Genomic DNA, 13,220 nt, shown 5'->3' with positions numbered 1-13,220 from the left:
AGGTGTCCCTGACCATGGCAGGAGGTGGAACGAGATGGTCTTTGAGGTCCCTCCCAACCCAAACCATTCCATGATTCCACGATTCAATGATCATCTACAAACAGGCAAAGGTTTGTGGGGCTGCCAGGTTGACACAACAAGGTTGATCATGAGCAAAGAGGATCTGCAGGAAGACAAGTCCCACCACCACATAAAAATAAAGAGACGCTTTAAAGTCAAAGAGACCAAAGGATCTACACCAAAATAAGGAAACCAGACTTTTTCTTTTTTTTTTTTTTTTTAACAAAAAGATACATCATCCAGTGTATTTTTTCAAGCTTGCTGGACATCATACTGAAGCACTGTAAAGCTGTCAGAGAAATTATATGGTTTCGTCTGTTGTCAACCAAAGCGTGCTTTTACGGAGTCAATTAGCCACAAATGATGAGCACACATCACTTGGCTGAGAATGAATTACAGTCCAGCCCAATAAACACGAGTGTCTTTGCTCACCGGTCGTTGCCCTGGCGAGGAGGTCGCCAGACTTTCCTGTCCAACCATAAGGGAAGCTCCGTGTCCACTGGCGTTGGATTCTGCAGGAGTGTCTCCTTCAAGTGCTGCAGTGCTACAGTGTGAGGGGAAACGGGGTCATTGGTGTTACTGCTCTGACGTGCAAACCTGGGCATGAGCTCAGAGTGTGAAATGCAATTACATCCGTGGGGAGAGTCTGTATAAGCTGGGATGGCATGAGAGCTTGGATCCACAACGGAGCTGCTGTCGTATTCCATAGAGAAGTGCAGCCAATGTCATCTTTACATAGTGTAATGTGTACCCTCCACAGACCTTAGAGCCCTTTGTGAAGGTGGAGAGCCACAGTCTCATCAAGTTTTTAGGGTGTTTTTTATGTTTGGTTGGCTGGGAGGGTTTCTTTTCCTTGTTTGTTTTTTTTTTTTTTTTTTTTAAATAACAGATGGGGAAACTGAGGCACAGAGAGGTGGTTTGAGTTACCCACAGTTGGTAGACCTTGAACCCCCCCCGCCAGTCTTGCTCACGGCTTTTCAGCCCCCACCTTGGACATGGTGAGAAGGAAGGGCTGTTCCCAAGGGGAGTTTCCCTCCACTTGTTCCTGAGGGGAGTTCCCTCCACTTGTTCCCGAGGTGAGGAGAGCCACGACTCCTCACAGAGCGAGGGGAAGGGGGTGCAGTGATGTCTGGCAGGGGGGGAACAACGGCACAAATGGTTTCTGCCAGCTCCAGGAGGGCGGGAGAAGCAAGGAAACCTGAAATGGAGAGGCAGGAGCCGGTCGGTCAGGCACTGGGAGAGAGGATGTGGCCCTACAGGATGCACTCGTGCCTCTCTGTGGCTTTCAGGGCCTCGTGCATGCTGGCGGCCGAGAGCCTCCTGTTGATGTTCCTGTACCTGCACCTCAGGAGGTTCCAGAAAGTAGTCCTCAAGTCCCTGTTGAAGAAGGCGTAGATGAGGGGGTTGATGAGGGAGTTGGTGTACCCCAGCCAGAGCAGAGTCCTCTCCAGCCGCAGCGGGATGCAGCTGCAGCGCACGCCGCAGATGAACGGCCGGGCCGTGGACATCAGGAAGAAGGGCAGCCAGCAGAACGTGAAGGCCCCCACGATAATCCCGAGGGTCCTGGCCGCCTTCTGCTCCCGCTTGAAGATGGAGATGTTCTTCCTGTCCTGCCGGAGCAGCTTGGAGAGCGTGGCGCACTCCTCCGCCGCCTTGGTCCGCCGGGAGCTGTGGTGGCCCCGGCTGGAGGCCTCCAGGCAGTAGACTCCCTCCTCCTCGTAGTGCTTGGGGAAGTTCATGAAGCGGTGCTTCTCGGCGCTCACCTTGGCCGCCTTGTAGATGCGGCTGTACATGACGAGCATCACGGCCATGGGGATGTAGAAGGCCACCCCCGTGGAGTACACGGTGTAGCCGAAGTCCTGGCTGATGAGACACACCCTCTCCACCGTGACGTTCTGGGCCCAGCCGAAGAGGGGAGGGAGGGTGATGGAGGCAGACAGGAGCCAAACGATGAAGACCATCTTGGCCATGAGCTTCCCGTTCTGCCTCACCGGGTACGTCAGCGGGCGAGTGATGCCCAGGTACCTGGACAGGAGAGGAGTTGCAAAGAGTTAGGAGGGATGCAAGGTGGGCATGCAGCTGGGTGGGTTTCGTTCCTAATCAGCTTTTAATCACGGAATCAAGCAGCCTGGAAAAGACCTCTGAGGTCAGCAAGTCCAACCTGTGACCCAACCCCATCTTGTCACCCAGACCATGGCACTGGTGACACATCCAGTCTCTTCTTAAACACCTCTGGGGACAGTGACTCCACCACCTCCCTGGGCAGCCCATTGCAATGCCCAATCATTTTCTCTTTAAAGAACTTCTTCCCAATGTCTAATGAGAATTTTGGCCCTTGGAGGGGACAAGAAATTAATTCACCAAATGAAAATGTTCACTTGCCTAAACACCCTGATTGAACTGTTCCCCACCACTTCCTTGCAGCCACTCCATGTGCAGAATCATGGAATCACAGGATGGTTTGGGTTGGAAGGGACGTTAAAGCCCATCCAGTTCCACCCTCTGCCATGGGCAGGGACACCTTCCGCTAGCCCAGGTTGCTCCAAGCCCTGTCCAACCTGGCCTTGGACACTTCCAGGGATCCAGGGACAGCCACAGCTTCTCTGCCCAACCTGGCCTTGAGCACTTCCAGGGATGGACAATCCATGACACGAGGTGTCATTAAACTGCTGAGCACAGTTCAAACCCCGCATGGTTTCCTGGGGAATGTAATGCTTAAAATGCTTAGTTTGGGGGAATAAAAATGCTTTAAAAAGCTTATTTTCCCACCAGAACTGTTCTGTACAGAGAATATTCAACAGCTTCTGGCCATGACATGTAACTCACTCCAGACTGGTGCCCTTCCCAGGGGCAGCATCACCCACTCCAGTAGTGGGGTGGGTAACGCACCAGGATAAAACAGGAGTGACTCCAGATGAAATGAGCAGACTCATAGCAATGTTTAGTGGGAAGTGGGAAGGACAACACCCTGCTCTTGTATCTCCAGACAACTCGGGAACTCCAGAAAGAAATACAACCTGCAGCTGAGATGGTCCTGAGGAGGTCAAGGAGTGATCTTGCCTTTGGGAATACTTGAGGGTGTGCCTAGATGAGCACTGCAAGCAAAGCTAGTGATGGGGTGATGGAGTGTTCTGGGTTCGGTTTTGGGGCTCTCACAACAAGACATTGAGGGGCTGGAGCGTGACCAGGGAAGGGAACGGAGCTGGGGAAGGGTCTGGAGCACCAGGAGCGGCTGAGGGAGCTGGGAAGGCTCAGCCTGGAGAAAAGGAGTTCCTGGTTAAGCTACAGGGTGTAAATTTGAACCATCCCCACTCTTGATTGAGGGGGTTTGTGTGACTGAAAAATTGTGTCAACTCTTGCTTGCAAATTCCAGTTGTAATCCAATAAATCGGTAGGGAGTTGGCCTCTGTCAGCCAATGCTCCCCCTGGAAAATTATCTCCCTGCTACAAAGTTCCAATCAGTCCAGCAAAAACCTTGAGCTGGTCACATGGATTTCTTTCATGTCACAGCCTTTTTCATTTAAATCTCCTGCTGTCAGGCATTTGTAGGTATTTTTAGGCAGGGTCACATCACCTCTTAATTGTTCTTGGATAAACAATGTCAGTCCAGAGGGGCAGTGGGAACAGCAGCTCTATGGACACTTTTTGCTGAGAGTTGTTCAAGGGACAGAACAGGCTTTTCTGCCAAAAAAGAGAGAACATTTCTGCAGAGAATTTTATCTCTGTTGTATCATTTTTTTTCTGACAGTCAGTCTCATTGTAGGTGTTAAGAGATTTTCGCTTCTCTATTATTTCCCTTTTCCAGAAGGATTATTTCCCTTTTCCAGATCCTCCCCCAAGATTAGAGGATGGAAATAAAATATATAAAAAAAAAATCTAATTTCTCCTCCCTTCCTGACTGCTGAATCAATTCAGAGCCCAAAGTATTCTCCTCTGACTCCCTGATAAAATGAATTTGAATTCATTCACTGACTGAATTATTCTTTTCCTGGTTTCCTCTGTATATTTTGGAGCCAATCTTAGTTACAAAAACCAACCCAAACTCTCCGTGACCATCTGTGTTCACGGAATCACAGAATGGTTTGGGTTGGAAGGGACCTTAAAAGACCATCTCATGGAATTTGACATTCCAAAAGCCAGGGGCAGGGACACCTTCCACTAGCCCAGGTTGCTCCAACCTGGCCTCGAACAATTCCAGGGATGGGGCAGCCACAGCTTCCCTGTGCAACCTGTTCCCTCCTGATCCGCGGAGAGGAGACTTGGATGTTCCCTAGGCTGGGAGAAAACCCTGCCCTGCTGCTGCAATTCCAAAATTACCACCCAAACCCCACTCCTCTGCACATCCAAGCCGAGAACTTTGCAGACTGATAAGGGCTGTGCTGTGCGACATCCTTCGTTATGCTATTGCCGGGTTTCTTTGGAAGCCGATCCGCCCGGGATTTGCTGGAACTTCAAGGAATTTACACTCCAGCCGAGCAAAACGCGCGGTGACAGGATTTAAAGAGCAGGCAAAGCCGACACGTTTCATCTGCGGGCGCCTCGTGCCGGCGCTGCCGGAGGAAACGGGGCCGTTCTGAGGTCTTCGCTTTTAATTTCGATGAGAGCAGGAAAAACCGCAAAATAGGCCCGTGTTTGCGGCAGGGAGGGAGCCGAGGTGGCTCTGACACGCAGCGAAATTCAAACTGAACTCGCTCCCTTTGAATTTCCTTCTTTTTGGGGGGGGGTGGGTGTGTCCTGCTGCCGGTCAAGTTTAGCGGTGATCGGGTAACAAAAGCCAATTCCCAGAGCAGCGATTTAGAGGATTTGCAGGAATTCCGCCCCCCTCTCTCGCCCCTCCCTTCCCCTGCCGTGCTGAGCTGATTGAGCAGCCACTCACTCCCTGGGCAATAAACTTCTTCCACATCCTCATTCCTTGGGATGCCCGGGCAGTCCGAGCCCCGGGTGTGGGGTGGGAGTCCTGCCCCCTCCTGGGCTCCACCAGCAGCTCCATGGATGAGCCACTTCTGTGAGTTTATTCTACACTCAACGGGAATCATGGAATGGTTTGGGGTGAAAGGGACCTTAAAGATCATCTGTTTCCAGCCCCCTGCCATGGGCAGGGACACCTTCCACTAGCCCAGGTTGCTCCAAGCCCCATCCAACCTGGCCTTGGACACTTCCAGGGATCCAGGGGCAGCCACAGCTTCTCTGGGCAACCTGCGCCAGGGCCTCCCCACCCTCACAGCCAGGAATTCCTTCCCAATATCCCATCCAACCCTGCCCTCTGGCAGTGGGAAGCCATCGCACCCCTTTCTCCATCCTGCAGCTGGTGAACTGGGAAAGGATGAGCCTCCAGTCACGCGGGTTGAGTGAGGACAAATGAGCCCAGAATTAGGGTTCCCTTGGCCACACTGGTTTACCACAATTCCATGGCTCCCCTGCAGCCAAATTTAAGCTCCTTCCCTGATTTCCAGGCTGATGCCATCCCTGCCCCATCCTGCTGAAGGAGAGGAGGATGCAAAAGGCAGCTGGAGGCTGCAGCTCCCTATGGCTTCATCTGCCCCTGCCCTAAGTCAGGGTTGGTGGGAGCCATCCCAGGGATCCATCCCAGAGTCAGTGCAGGGATTTACTCAGCCTGGGACACATTCAGATGGAGGACATGGGAAAGGCAATCCAGAAAAATGCTGTGCAGGTTTCATCCCGCTGACTTTTGGGAGGCATCCTTTATCTGAGGGTGATCCCAATTTGGAGCATATAATCTGATTTTGGGTGGAAAATACTCGCCAGGGAGATGGGAGAGCCCCAGCAGGGCTGCCTGGGAAATGGATGGAGGCTCTTTTCTCCACCAGGAAAACCAGAAGTGATATGTGGGGTCTGGGGAGCTCCTTTTGTCAGCTGCTTGGCATTTTTATGGAGAGTTTTATCAAAAGCTGAGCAGCCAAAAGAGGGTGGTTTTTTTGTTGTTGTTGTTTTGTTTTTGGTTTGTGACATTAAAGAATCTGTAACACTGGCAGGCTTTTACATAAGAAAAATGTAAGGGAAAGATGGATGTTTCCAGCATTTTTCTTTTTTGATTTCAAAGGAAATCAATCAAATCTCACTCCAGACAAGATTGGTTCTCCCAGCTTCAATGAAAAGGCTTTTAGGAAGAGCTCTGCATTAATAATCAATAATAGCAGCCTACATTTTAATAGTACTCATCATCTTGGGCAAACCAAGTCTCTTTTCTCTCTAAGCTAAGCAAAATATGAGGACACTTCAGCCATCAATAAAAACACAACCTCCTCTTTGGCAGGAGCTGCCTGACAGTGCTGACCAAGTTGGCTTTCAGGGCAGAACTGGGGGAAATATTTGTATTTCCCAGAAGCACCAGTGCTCTTCTTCCTTGCAGGGCAGGAGGGACAGGGGGAGATTTAGATTAATTGAGGTAACAACCATTTAATCTCTCTTGGGTTTTCAGGGTCTCTGCAAACTCAGCTGTCCTGGTGCTGCAGCTTTGTGGCTGTACCAGCATAGAAACAGAGATGGGTTTTTGGGGATGTTTCCACCAAGAGTTAAACCAAAAATCCTGCCCATCTCCAGTTCAGGAGAAGGTGGAGATCCAGGAATTATCCTGGATCCTCCATCCACCTCCATCCACTGCCTGTGGAAGCAGTGAGGATGTTGGGTTGATGTGGAGCAACACGGTGTTCGAGACACCGCCCTGGGATAATTCCCACAACTCACAGCCCATTCCTGGGGATCCTTGGGGCAGGAAGCAGTAGGACAGCACCCCAGTCACCTCCTCCTCTTATGTGCATCAAAGCACATCCCAGTCATTCCCATTCCCTCCTGCACTTGCAGCATCCCCTTCCTCCCACGCAGGGCCGGGGTGGGCACAGCTGGGAGGACTGTCCACCCCTTCCCTCTGCCCAAATCTCAGTCCTTGCTGGTTTTCTCTTTCCCCAGCTGGAAATACACCTTGGACAACTGCCCCATCAGGGGAGGATGAGGCTCTGGGAACAAACAGGGGTGCTGTTCCTGGGCCAACACACCTGAAGTTCAAGCCTGAGCCAGAATTTTCAGGCTCTGGGGCAGCCTCTTGTGACCCAAGTTTTTCCTCCCTCACTCTGCTGAGGGGTCTGAAGCCACCTGGTGCTTCCATCCTTTCCTTTGCTGCAGCTCCCTCTCCCTCTCTGACATCCCAAAAGGACTTTTCCCTTTTGGGAAAGGGAAAGGGAAAAGTTGGAGTGGGGTTTGCTTGGCAGAGGTGCAGCAGAGAGGAGGAGCTGTTTGAGAGCCCCGTGAGGTGGGAACAGGATCTTGTCTTCCAGTTTAGAGGGATCTTCCCTGGCTGTACAACCTGGAAGTGCAGCTTAGAGCAATCACAGGGCTGCTCCCATTTAATCCAGGGGTTTCCTCTATGCAATTCCTGCCCATCCTACATGGAGCAGTTTCCTCCCTGCTGCCTTTCCCCACGGACCTCAGCACCCCCTGGGAATCAGCCTTGGTAGGAGTGGTGTCCACACTCCCCAGAAACCTCCTGCCCAGTCCCAGTTTAATGGGAAAAGACAAACTGACATCAATCCTGGGCATGGAGTCCTTGGATAAGGATCTGCTCACAGGAACAGTGATGCTGGGAAGGAGAGATGTGATGGATGAGTGGAATCAACTGCGATGATTTTGGGGAAAGATCTTGGGGAAAGTCTTTCTCCAAGGGATGGGGTGAGATGGGATGGGATTGGTTGGGAAAGGAGGGGAAGGGAAGGGGAAGAGGAAGGAAATGGGAAGGAAAGGAGGAGGAAAGAGAAAGAAAAGAGAAAGGAAAGGGAAAGGCAAGGGAAAGGGATAGGAAAGAAAGGAAAGGGAATATATGTTTATCCCATGTAGTGGGATAAACCAGGGGGTTTGAGGACTTCAAATGGAGTGGAGGGAGTTGCTGACATGGTTAGGCAAGGGAGAGAGGGAGGGGAAAGGGGAAAAGGAGAGAGGGAAAAAAGAAAGGGGGAAAGAAAGAGGAAAAAGGGGAGAGGAGGGGAGAAAAAGGAAGGGAAGGTTTGGGAAGGGAAGGTTTGGGAAAGAAAGGGAAGGTTTGGTTTGGGAAGGAAAAGTTTGGTTTGGGAGGGGAAGAGAAGGGAATGTTTGGGAAGGGAATGTTTGGGAAGGGAATGTTTGGGAAGGAAAGGAAAGGAAAGGAAAGGAAAGGAAAGGAAAGGAAAGGAAAGGAAAGGAAAGGAAAGGAAAGGAAAGGAAAGGAAAGGAAAGGAAAGGAAAGGAAAGGAAAGGAAAGGAAAGGAAAGGAAAGGAAAGGAAAGGAAAGGAAAGGAAAGGAAAGGAAAGGAAAGGAAAGGAAAGGAAAGGAAAGGAAAGGAAAGGAAAGGGAAATTTTTAAAGCAAAGCCAATGTGATGAGTGTGTAGCTGCTTCCTTGCTCCTCACCCATCAGGAGGAAGCATTAACATATTTCATTCCTGCATTTAATCCCTTCCCTCCAACACAGTCAGGCTTCTATCAGCTCGGAATGCACCTGCTTTTTTCCAAAAGGCCTTTTATTAAAATAAAGCAAGTTCAGCAGAAGAGCTGGACCTTGGCTGCAGCCTGGGAGGGGTTTTACTCTGGACCAGCAGCTCAGAGCTGCTCAGGGCCATGGGGCAAAGGGCAGCTCCCAGGGGAGCAGTGCCTGGTGTCAGGGAGGGCTCCACAGCAGGACTTGCTGTGGCCTTGCCAGGGGTGACACGGAGCAGCAGCAGCAGGGCTTGCTCTGTCCTTTCTGCTTTGTCACCCTTTCTCACACCTCGGAGGTGACTGGGGAGGTGGCACAGCTGGAGGGACATCTCGTGGCATGTGGCCCTTCCCTGAGCTGCTGTCACAAGCCAGCCCAGCTCAGCAGTGCCAGATAAACCCAGGCTGACCCCCTGACAAAGCCAGCCCACGTCAGCCCCGGCCCCCCGGCAGCACCGTGTCCCTCATGACGCAGGCTGGGCTTCTATAATTAGACCCACAAGGTGCTGACTTGCCCAAGCCTTGCCAGTTTGCCAGGCAGGCTCAGCCTTTCCCTCCCAGCCCACAGGTGTGGGAGCTGGAGCCAGAAAACCCTCACAAATGCACTCACTGGGCTAAACCCAGTTTGGGATGGGGTGGGGGGAGTCGCTGACATCCTCAGCCAAGGCACGAGTCCAGGGGGCAGGAGAGCATCCCACAGGACTGGCTCCAGCAGCCCTGGAACCTCGATTTTCAAAGAGCATCTGGGGTTGGGTGGTTTTTTTTTTTTGCTTTCCTGAATAGTTTTATGGTCCACAGAGAAGGTCAGGTGGGTCTATCCTACAGGTGCTGTTCCTCAAGGCAAGGAAGAACAACATGAAGCAGCTGCCTAAAGGGGGAAGACAAGGAAGTAACTTAGGGAAGTTACTTAAAAAAGCACCCTGAGACAGCTCTTCCAGAGAGACTGAGGCACCGAATTCCTACAGAAAGCCACCTGTGAGCCCAGCTCTTCCAACTGCAGTGGTGTTGGATCAAGGGTTGGACTTGATTATCTGGGAGGTCCCTTCCAACCCAGCTGATTCTATGATTCTGTGATTCTATGAAAGGGACTGAGGCACTGTATTCCTATGGAAAGGCACCTGTGAACCCAGGTCTTTCAGAGCGACTGAGGCACTGAATTCCTACAGAAAACCACCTGTGAGCCCAGCTCTTCCAGAGGGACTCAGGCACCGAATTCCTATAGAAAGGCACCTGTGAACCCAGCTCTTCCAGAGGGACTTAAGCATCAAATTCCTACAGAAAGGCACCTGTGAGCCCAGCTCTTCCAGAGGGATTGAGGCACTGAATTCCTACAGAAAGGCACCTGTGAGCCCAGCTCTTCCAGAGGGACTGAGGCACCGAACTCCTATGGAAAGGCACCTGTAAGCCTCAGAGGGACTGAGGCACCGAATCCCTATAGAAAACCACTTAGAAAACACACCCAGAAACACCAATCCACCCAGGAACACGATCCCAGCAGCCCTCAACCTCCAGCAAGCCCCTTATTTTGGAGCCCAGCGAACCCGCGGCGGGCGCCTCGTGCCCCCCTTACCTGTCCACGCTGATGATGCACAGGGTCATGATGGAGGCCGTGCAGCACATGACGTCCATGGCGATGAAGACGTTGCAAAACACCTTCCCAAAGAGCCACTCTCCCCCCACCAGGTCCGTGATGGTGACGAAGGGCATGACGGCGAAGGCCACCGACAGGTCTGCGGCCGCCAGGGACACCACCAGGTAGTTGGAGGGCTGGCGGAGCTTCTTGACGATGCACACGGAGATGATGACGAGCCCGTTGCCGGCGATGGTCATGAGGATGATGATGGAGAGCACGGCCCCGATGACGACCTTCTCGGTGTCCCCATAGAGCAGGATCTCCTCGCCGCAGTCCGTGGCGTTGGTCAGGTTGGAGGGCGGCAGGTCCGGCTCGGCTGGGGGTTCCTCAGTCATGAATGGATTCGGGAGCGATTCCCGAGCCGGGGGCTGCCGCTCTGCGCTCTCCACGAAGAGAAGGTGTTGCTCCAGGAACCTCCTGGGGGTGGCCCTCAGCAGCATGCTCTGAGCTCGCCCCGGCAGTGACACCTCCGGCAAGGACAAACCAGAGCATTTTGTCACAAGCGCGCTGAGAAAATAAAATATTCTGTCCCCCCTCCTCCTCGCCTCTCCCTCCCCTTCCACCTCCCCGGCTGCTGCCTCCCGAAGCTGCGGCTGGATCTCACGTGCTCAGCAAGGAGCCGCTTCCCAAGTCTCCTTAAAGACGCGCAGTTTGCCGGGGGAGGCTTGGAGAAAGCTCCTCTCCACTTTTAAAGGAGCACAAGCCGCCTGCAGCATCTCCCCGGTCATCCCTGTGCTTTTCCCGGAGAGAAAAGCTGCCCGCGGATTGTGTGCCACTGCCGAGCTGTGCTGCTGGGCTTGCACTTCTCCTCTGCATCCATACATTTAATCCCAGGCAGCCACATCCACGGTCTCCTACGCGGATATCGGGGGGAATGCGACAGCACAAGTCACAGCCACGAATGTGGGCGCACCACCCCCCCCCCCCCCCCCCCCACCCCGCCGGCTGCATCTCCCGCGGGTGTCACACACAAACTTCAAAGCCGGGACTGCAAATCCACGCACATGGCATGGAATGGCCACACGGAACCATCCACAGGCGCGGAAGCACCGTGTGGAGCTGCGGATCGCGGCGGGAGCGGATCCATCACTTGCAGCACCCCCGGGGTACCACGCGCAGTCCCCATCCACAGCTCATTCCCGGAGCCAGAGCATCGCCACCACGCACAGCAGGGATACACGGAGAGCAGCTACCGCCCGGGAATCCACCCCTGGAAGTATTTCCCAGCCATCCACAAGGAAACTTTGGGGCAGGGCTCGGCCCCGTGCGGGGCTGCGAGCATCGCGCACGACCCGCATCCTCGTTTTTGTTTGGTTGGTTTTGTTTCAAACCCCGTTTTCCCCCTGAAGTTTTGCTTCAATCGAAGCCGGATTGCAACCCCCTCCTCCCTTTTGCATCCCACCCCGGTCTGGGGTGATGGGGGTTCCAGAGTTACCTGTGCCGAGGGGGTGAGACATCCTCCAGGCGAGCCCCTGCGAGCTCCGGGCAGGCGAGGAAGCAAAAAGCCACCCCCGGAGCATCCTTGTCCCCTCCCCGCCTCGCCGGTCCCTCCTACCGCCCTCCCCTCCCTCTCCCGGGCAGGGACCCAGATGGTCCCTGGCTCCCTCTGAGCCCCAGGGAGGAGCAAAGAGCGGGAAGGGGGGGTCCGGGCTGGATCCTGCAGCGATGGGAGGGAGAGGGAAGGGAGCGAATGAGGATCTGGAGGGAAAGGCTGGAAGTTGAGGAGATGCCTTTGAAGGCGGCGAGGCAGGAGGAGCAGCCTGGATTCCAGCAAGCGGGGGGACGGGGAAAAGCTATTTCCCGAGCACCCTTCCTCAGGATTTTTTATTATTATTTTACAGGAGAGGGTTCCTTTCCCCATTCCACGTGTTTTCCCACCCCTCCTGCGTGCAGCAGGTCCCGCATTCATTCAGCTCCTCACTGGAGAGCAGCAAACAGCCAGGGAGAGGCAGATCCCTAAAGATGAGCCTTTCCCTTATCCTAGGAACGCGGAAACAAGGACTATAAACAAACCAGGCAACAACACGCAAAGATCCACATCCACTTCCCTCTCCACCAAATGCTTCATGGACACTTTGGAGCAGGGATCACTCCGGTGCTTCAACCCAGGGCACCAGACAAGGCGCTGTTTGCTCCTCCCGGGGTGGAAGATGCGGAGCAGAGACACCTCCTGCACTGGCTGCTCCTAAGGGCAGATCCCTTGGGAATATCCCGGGGAGGATGGACAGCGTGGTGCTTCTCCCCTTGCCCCACCCCGCGCCCCTCGGGATGCTGGAATTCGGACAGGGGAGGTGCAGACAGGCGGCTCTGGAGCTGTTTGCAGGCTCGGGAAGCTATTCCCGCTGCCCTGCCCCGTGCCGAGCACTTCAGGAGCAAGACGGGAATCTCATCCCCGGTGCCAGCAGCTCCCTCGCCCGTCCCATGACCGTGCAAACACCCCGGCACCCTCCAGCCCTCCCGGGGACAGCGCGGAGGGCTGATGATGGGGAAAACACCTTTAAATCTCGGCGGTGCCAAGCCCTGCATCACCTCCGGTCAGAGCCGGCGCCACCCCCGAGGGATTTTTGGGGCAGATGTTCCCGGAAAAAGGTCCATGTGCGAGGAGAGCGCCGGGCAGCTGAAACGGGGCTGTTCGGGCTGCGCTAAACGCCGGGGTTTCTCCTTCGCTGCTCGAGCTTCGCAGCGTGTGTGGGAGGCTGGCGAAAATAGCTTCCTCACCAGGGCAGGACGTGCTGGAGCTCCCAGTTTTTTTTAATTTTTTTCCCTTTTTCCATTACAGGTGTTTTTTTTTTTTTTTTTGTTTATTTTGTTTTTTTTTTTTCCCCAGCCCCTCAAGAGCAGTGACGTTCCAAGGTGGGATGGGACCGATACAAACCTGCAAACCCCCATCCCCGCACGGTCTGGGGACCGGGAACTGCCTCCGTGGCCGGTCTGAAATCGCTGATGTTTGCCAGAAAAATACATCCCGTATTTCCAAGGAGAAAAAGGGGATCTGCAGAATTCCCTGCTGCAGGAATGAAGGGTTCTGCAGTCTGAAAACCCCGACAAACTCACCCAAAAAGAAAAGC

General features: G+C 53.7%; 1 protein-coding gene across 1 annotated transcript; it reads right to left on the bottom strand.

Annotated features, from left to right (window-relative positions):
- Window positions 1-272: 272 nt before the first annotated feature.
- On the bottom strand, window positions 273-11,693 carry LOC116785830 (5-hydroxytryptamine receptor 7-like). Its single transcript, XM_032685879.1, has 3 exons — window positions 11,588-11,693; window positions 10,090-10,619; window positions 273-2,085 (listed from the first exon to the last, which is right to left on the bottom strand). Exons 2-3 carry the CDS (start codon window positions 10,590-10,592, stop codon window positions 1,314-1,316), a joined length of 1,275 nt encoding a protein of 424 aa, XP_032541770.1. The 5' UTR covers window positions 10,593-10,619; window positions 11,588-11,693; the 3' UTR covers window positions 273-1,313.
- Window positions 11,694-13,220: the final 1,527 nt, after the last annotated feature.

This window comes from Chiroxiphia lanceolata, chromosome 4 (assembly GCF_009829145.1).
Source record: "Chiroxiphia lanceolata isolate bChiLan1 chromosome 4, bChiLan1.pri, whole genome shotgun sequence".
NCBI classification, from domain to species: Eukaryota; Metazoa; Chordata; class Aves; order Passeriformes; family Pipridae; genus Chiroxiphia; species Chiroxiphia lanceolata.
This window is presented reverse-complemented; position numbering and strand designations above follow the sequence as displayed.